Source organism: Sinocyclocheilus rhinocerous, unplaced genomic scaffold (assembly GCF_001515625.1).
Source record: "Sinocyclocheilus rhinocerous isolate Xijiao unplaced genomic scaffold, SAMN03320098_v1.1 scaffold1285, whole genome shotgun sequence".
Taxonomy (NCBI): Eukaryota; Metazoa; Chordata; class Actinopteri; order Cypriniformes; family Cyprinidae; genus Sinocyclocheilus; species Sinocyclocheilus rhinocerous.
The window spans coordinates 105,750-113,143 of NW_015645559.1; the positions used below are offsets into that span (position 1 = coordinate 105,750).

The window sequence follows — 7,394 nt, forward strand, 5'->3', positions numbered from 1 at the left end:
TCTTTCCCTCCCTCATGCTTTCTTCATCTCTATATCTCTTTCTTCTCCCCCCCCCCATGTCTTACATATACGTCTCTATTCTTTGAGACTCTGAATCTTGAAGGAGATGGGGGATTCATAGGGGTCATGGAGCCCCTGGGAATATAACTGATTCGCTCTGAGTACACGCCCAGTTTGGTGCTCACAGTTCTGGCCACAGCACTCAGGGCAGCACGCCAGACTGGCTATTTATGCCTGGTGACCCGCAGGCATTGCTGCTCTACTGTAACATACAGAGCTGGTACAACCATCCGGTTCTGTAAACACACACACACACACACACACACACACACACACACAAGCTGCATCTAATGGCACTGCATGAATATTAACAGCCTCTTTATTGGTAATAATTAGAATATGAAATCTTCTCCCAAGTCTCCATTGTGATGCTGATCGTCGTGTAAATAAATTGCCAGTGGTTATTTCATGTTTTAAATGGCCACAGATTGACTCAATTCATAAAAATGAACGACTTCCACTTTAATTATCAATCTCCTCTCGCAGCCACTGTGCATTGAACGTGTGATTTCCTTCCTTCAGCTCCCAGAGTGACCGGAGATTAGCTGGTGCAGCTACCAGAGCAGGATGTCAATATGGCTGCTCATCTGCTCGTTCCACCCAGACCTGACAGCTTCCGGCCCTTCTCGCCTGAGTCTCTCGCTGCTATCGAGCGCCGCATCGCAGAGGAGGCGGCCCAACGGCCCAAAGGCGAGAGACGGCCTGATGATGATGACGAAAACGGGCCCAAACCCAACAGCGATTTGGAGGCGGGAAAATCCCTGCCCTTTATCTACGGAGACCTTCCGTCCGAATTTGTGTCCGTCCCGCTGGAGGACCTGGACACCTACTACAGCAACCAAAAAGTATGTGTGAGAAGATTTTAAAATGGAAGCTTGTTATTTGCGTTTAGACGGCCAGCAGGACTTCAGTCTGGTGTTATAACGTGTATCATTCTCTGTAGTTACATAACACCTTGTGAAACATATTTGAAAAGAGATTGTCGCAGATTGTGTGCACTGTAACCACAATCCATTTTTCTCTGCTTCAGACCTTTATAGTATTGAATCGTGGGAAGGCTATATTTCGCTTTAATGCTACGCCAGCTTTGTATATTTTGAGCCCCTTCAATCCATTGAGGCGAATCTCTATCAAGGTCCTGGTGCATTCATATCCTTTTTCAGCTGAATGGATGTATGTAAGCATCTAAACAACGTATAGATTAGTCTCCAGACTTTTCACTTGCAACATACATTCTTGTCTACATCATCTTATTTTGATAGAACACTTAGACAGGACCCAACATCTGACAATCTGACCAGCATACATACTGTATAACGTTCAAAAGTTTGGGTTCTAAGATTTTTTTAATGTTGATGAAAAATGTCTCTTAAGGCTGCATTTATGTGATCAAAAATACAGTAAAATAGTAGTATTGTAAAATATCATTACAATTTAAAATAGCTATAAAAAATAAATGTTTCTGGTTTTTTTTAAACTATTTTAGTTATGGAATTTATTCCTGTGATGGCAAAGCTGAATTTTCAGAAGCCGTTACTCCAGTTTTTAATGTGACATAATCTTTCAGAAATCATTGTAATATGCTGATTTGGTGCTCAAGAAATGATGTTAAAAACATATTTTTTTTAGATACTAATACGTTTTTTTCAGGATTCCTTAATGAATAAAGAGTTCAAAAGAACAGCATTTTTTATGAACTGTCACTTTACTATTACCTTGACCAATTCCGCTTCTGTAAGTTGAATCGTTTGCTACTAAGTGCCTCAAAAAATATTTTTTTAATATCTTTCAAATATTTGAAGCTACAAGCCTGGCAAATGTTTGGCAAATCCAATAATTATTTCTTCCTCTTAAGCATTGATAATACAAAGACAATTACCGTAGGTGTGCTGTCTGAGGCTGCACTTGACATTAGGTGTAGTTGGGTGAGTATACATGCAATATTTGTGTGTGTTTGTGTCTTTGTGTATATTCCTTGACTGCTGCTCACAATGTTCAGTTTTGTGATCATGTGCACAATCTTGACCAACTGCTCCTTCATGACCCTCAGCAATCCCCCGGACTGGGCCAAGAATGTGGAGTAAGTCACATCATTAACACCGTTATGCATAATTTTACAGTTTAATCTTTTGACAAAATTGTCAAAATTGTCTTTCTCTTCCAGGACAATGAACTAAACATATTGATGATCTTGTATGGACATGATTTTGTCCAAAAAAGTAATCTGTAGATTGTGTCCTCTCCCCCTTATTTATATATTTATATAACAGCTGTTACTGACTAACAAAACCGTGTAGCAAATCAGGGTTTTTTAGGACTTTTAAAATTAGAAAATTATAAATGTATAAATAATTTAATAAATAAAATAATTTATCCTAAAATAAAAAATTTTCTATTTTTATTCGGTGGAACAAAACATGCATAGTTTTTATTTTATAGTGACCAACCATATCTGTTCATTTCTAAAAATGCAAAAATAAACACCAAAAAAGCATCATAAAATTGGTTTATACTCTACAGTTCATTCTTGTGCACTGTATTCTATGTTTTCTAAAGCCATACAGTAATTTTGTGTGAGGAAATGACTGAATTTATGTTATTGTTCAATGATATTCTTCCCCTCTAGTGAGCTGTTAACTCAAGAACTGCTGTGAGTAGATTGAGTCAGTGAGTTAACCTTGTTGAACAAAATGGAATGATTCGTTCATGAATCATTTGGTGCCTTTTAGTGAACTGGATCAATTGGATCCTCAAAAGAACATTTTTTCAATGGTTTCATTTTTGAATTCAATGCGATGCAGAGTCATTTCAGTAAAAATAAATAAATGAAGTCTATTCCTTGCACATACTGTAGTATCATGGTTTCTGAAGACTTGGAATTGACTGTAATATAGAGGACAAGTTGTATGAACCAACCTATGGTGTTTTTTGTTTTGTTTTGTGCAGCTTAACATATATCTTGTCTCCTCTTTTTTGTTTCATAGAAATACACTTTTGAGAATAAGTACATCCTTTTTAACTTCAGCCCATCAGCATTCCTTGCGCTGACTTTTTTTTCCAATAGGAAGTTTGTCAGCACAGCAAAAAAAATAGCATCATTACATGGGATCTTTAACACTCGATTGTTTCAATTTCATACAACTTATTTGTTCTTAGTGGAGTTTGTTTGTGTGCATTCAGGTACACGTTCACAGGGATCTACACCTTTGAGTCCCTGATTAAGATCCTGGCACGGGGCTTCTGCGTGGGGAAGTTCACTTTCCTGCGAGACCCCTGGAACTGGCTGGACTTCAGCGTCATTCTGATGGCGTGAGTATCTCTGAAGACAGATGCTTCTCATGCTTATTATTTTGTATTAAAAACATAAGACAAATGAGACCGTACACTGTTTTTCCTGAATTGTTAATGCGAGTTTGCTCAGATAGTTTTGGACACATTGATGAAGGAAAGCTGGTGAATCCATGTCGGTTGCGGTTGTGTGCGTTTGAGCGAGTGTGTGCGTCATTTGTGGTAACTCTCTATTTGATTCTACAGGTATGTAACTGAGTTTGTAAACCTAGGCAATGTGTCAGCTCTCCGTACTTTCAGAGTGCTCAGAGCTTTGAAAACTATCTCAGTCATCCCAGGTAAGGGATGTGTGTGTGCGCGTGTGTGTATAGACGTGCGCATGCGTGTGCACGTAAACACAGGTGTCAGTCAGGTGTGTGTCTCTGTGTGACGTTTCCCTCTGCTACCCTGTCCTGTCCTAACATGCGTGCGTGTGTGTGTGTTTGTGCGTGCGTGTGTGTGTGACCCCTCCCCCTCCCTACAGATATGTAACAGAATTTGTGGATCTGGGCAATGTCTCAGCACTGAGAACCTTCAGGGTTTTACGAGCACTCAAAACTATATCAGTGATTCCAGGTGAGGGCTAGCTCACAGGCTGCCTCTCTCTCCATCTGAGCTCTCGCTCACTCCATCCCCTCCTCCGCTGGCCTCTCTCTCTCATTCTGTCGCTCCCAGCGGTCAGAGAAAGCAGGAATCCGCTCGGGCGTAAAAAACGGGATTCCAGGCTTTTAAAAACACATTCTGTAGTTTTTCTTATATCCCTTCTGCCGGGCTCTGCTCTGTTATTTCCCAAAGACCATCACGCCTTGGGAAAGGTCTCCCATCATGCCTTGGGAAATAGACAACTGGGCATTTTTGAGTTGTGTTGCTTTTTTTGCATGAGACATTGCTGAAGCCTATAGCCTGAGATAGAGAACTTGAGACCCTCTACTCTTCTCTTCTCCTCTGTTTGCTGTTTGAGTTCTATGTGCATGCGCACCGTCGGCCGTGCCCGTTGTTTGCCTGCTGCGTGTGTGTGTGTGAAGCGCACACACACACACACACACACACACACACACGCATGCACAGGCAACACTCGCACTCACTGTTTTACACTGCATGATTTAATGTTGTTTATACGCAATTTCACATACATTTATTCAACTAACATGCGCACTAATATTTAAAACCATGTTTTAATCACCAAAAGCTTCTGATCTTTGCTTTCTTTTTACTAATTTATTATATCTAAAGCAGAAAGTTTTCTAAATTTGTAGTGTTATTCTAGATAAAAAAAAAAATTTAAAAAAAAGGATTGAAGTAACTATATTGTTAAAATTATAATTAAGGTAAAATTAAAATTATAATTAAAATTATTATAATTAATAATTGTCAGATTATATGGAATAGTTCAGCCAAAAATGAAATTCTGCCATTTTTTGTCCGTATTCATCCTCATTATTCCAAACTAAACCTGTATGCTGTTTTCTAAGATAGCTTTGTGTAAAGAACAAATCAGAAATTGAGTCTTAATTTAAATATACACTACACAAGATTTTCAAGATACTAAACACTAAATTAATTTTCTTTTTCTGTTGTCACACAAAGCTGTCATCTGACCTCAGAAGGTTTGAAATGTAGTACACCAGTTGTATAGGACACTTTTATGGTGCTTTCAGGGTGTTTTTTTTTTTTGGAGCTTGACAGCTGTGCTTGCTATGAACTGTCACTGTGTAGAATAGAGCTGTGTCAATTTTCTTTTTGTGTTTAACAGAAACAAATAACAACATACAGGTTTGGAATGACATGAGGGTGAATAAATAATGAGTTTCTGGGTGAACCATTCCTGCAATTAAAAAAAAAAAATCAGCAGGATGACAGAAAGAGTAACACTTTAATAATAAGGTGCATTAGGTATTATGAACTAACAATGAACAATAATTTACAGTATTTAGGTTCAGGGTAATTTATAAATGCACTGTTGTTCATTGTTATTCATGTTTGTGATAATGTTCATTTCACAAAATATCTATAACTTTATCAGTAAACTTACAAATTTATATTAACCTAAATGTTGTAAAAGTTAATATAGCTATCATTATACATAATGTTAATGTATTAGACCTTATTCTAAAGTGTTACCATAACAGCCTGTCCATATCTATATAGCTGTACTGACCATTCTCACATTGTGTTTGAGTTGATGTGTGTATCGGGAGTGTTTTTGACCACCGTTGCGTGTTCCTCAGGGCTGAAGACTATCGTTGGCGCTCTGATCCAGTCGGTGAAGAAGCTGTCAGACGTGATGATCCTGACTGTGTTCTGTCTGAGTGTGTTTGCTCTGATCGGACTGCAGCTCTTCATGGGAAACCTGCGGCATAAGTGTGTGAAGATGCCAGAGGTCAATGTCACTGAAAACCTGACCGCCACGCTGAACTATAGCACTGGTTTAGAGCTGCACAGCACCTTTAACTGGACAGAGTACATTAGTGATGAGAGTAAGTGAAGAATGTGTGCTTCTCTCTCTATGTGTGTGTGTGTGTTATTGAGATGCTCGTTGACACTACATGTCCTTGAGGACGTGAGGAATGCTCCACTGGCCCAAGAAAAATGAGTCATCTAGTTCTCAAAGCACTCTTACGGTTGTGTGTGTGGATGTGTGTTGCCTCACGGTGAGTGTGGTTTAAAGGCTAGCCTTTTTTAGACAATTTAGACAAATGCACTTCCTTCAAGCTATAGGATTCAGGGCTAGAAACATACTGTACATCTTTGTGTGTATATATTTATTAGCTTTGTATCTTTATATTGTTTCTTGACATTTAACTTGTGCCTTTCCCCTTTTTAGGCAAGTATTATTTCCTCCCAGGCCGCAAAGATCCTTTGCTATGTGGAAATTCAAGTGATGCTGGGTGAATATGTTCTTTTAGATTTCACATGCTAGTGAACAGAATATAGATAGATTAGATGTTGTAATATAAAGAAAGGTTTTTTCTTCAATTGAAATATTGCAGGTTTACTTAATCCAACATTTTTTTAGCCAATTTTTAATTGGTTATGTGTATGTAATGCTTTGTTTCTCAGCCTTTTTGATTCTAAGCTGGTACTGGTTATAGGTAACTATAACTTAATTTTAAAGGGGTGGTTGATTGCGATTTCACTTTTTTAACGTTAGTGTGTAATGTTGCTGTTTGAGCATAAACAATATCTGCAAAGTTACGAAGCTGAAAGTTCAATGCAAACGGAGATATCGTCTTTTAAAGTTTACAATACAACTGAAGCACATGCCGCTGAGGTGACGGGCGGGACATTTAGACGCGCACTAGAGGCGGTTTAGCCAGTCACAACACACTGGGCTAGCTAACCAATCAGAGCCCATCACCTATTTCTGAGGGAGGGGCTTCATAAAAACAGGAAAAGATCAGCCCGTTTCTCAGAGAAGGGATAGAGCGGTGTGGAATAAAGGTAAATTAAGTGAAAAATAATGAGCTTTTTTTTTTTTTAACGAAGCATTAACTCATGTTAGACTGCACCCCATAAACACAATCAAGCCTAGAAAAAAAACAGTGAACCACCCCTTTAACCCCTGGGAAAGAAAGGTCTTTTCAGTTGTAATAATATTTCACAATATGGCAGTTTTTACTGTATTAAGTAAAATTTAATTTAATTTACTGATTAAATACAAAAATCATTTACATGATTTTTGGTTCATTGTGATTTCACTTTTTAAACGTTAGTTAGTGTGTAATGTTGCTGTTTGAGCATAAACAATATCTGCAAAGTTACGAAGCTGAAAGTTCAATGCAAACGGAGATATCGTCTTTTAAAATTCTGGCAGTTTAATGCCTACAAAAATGGCTGGTAGGGACTACAACTTCCCAGGTTCGTGACATCACAAACCCAGATAAACCCCGACCTCGGGAAAAGGCAGCAAAGGGGGCGAGGCCATGCTGCGCTGCTAGAGAGAAGAGGAAGAGAAAACGTCTCCAGGTTACGTATGTAACCATGGTTCCCCGAAGGGAACGAGACAC

At 38.6% G+C, this 7,394-nt stretch overlaps 1 protein-coding gene across 2 annotated transcripts in view; it reads left to right on the top strand.

Moving 5' to 3' along the window:
* LOC107706643 (sodium channel protein type 2 subunit alpha-like) overlaps nucleotides 1–7,394 on the top strand; it is a 41,334-nt gene that overhangs the window by 5,261 nt on the left and 28,679 nt on the right. The window contains exons 2-8 of one of the 2 annotated variants that reach the window (XM_016510412.1): nucleotides 583–905; nucleotides 1,091–1,209; nucleotides 2,051–2,140; nucleotides 3,241–3,369; nucleotides 3,595–3,686; nucleotides 5,616–5,864; nucleotides 6,212–6,275. In XM_016510412.1, the coding sequence (XP_016365898.1) occupies nucleotides 636–905; nucleotides 1,091–1,209; nucleotides 2,051–2,140; nucleotides 3,241–3,369; nucleotides 3,595–3,686; nucleotides 5,616–5,864; nucleotides 6,212–6,275 (1,013 nt within the window). In that variant the 5' untranslated portion in view covers nucleotides 583–635. Of the gene's footprint in view, nucleotides 1–582; nucleotides 906–1,090; nucleotides 1,210–2,050; nucleotides 2,141–3,240; nucleotides 3,370–3,594; nucleotides 3,687–3,871; nucleotides 3,964–5,615; nucleotides 5,865–6,211; nucleotides 6,276–7,394 lie in introns of both variants that reach the window. The other variant, XM_016510411.1, reaches the window with a different exon arrangement.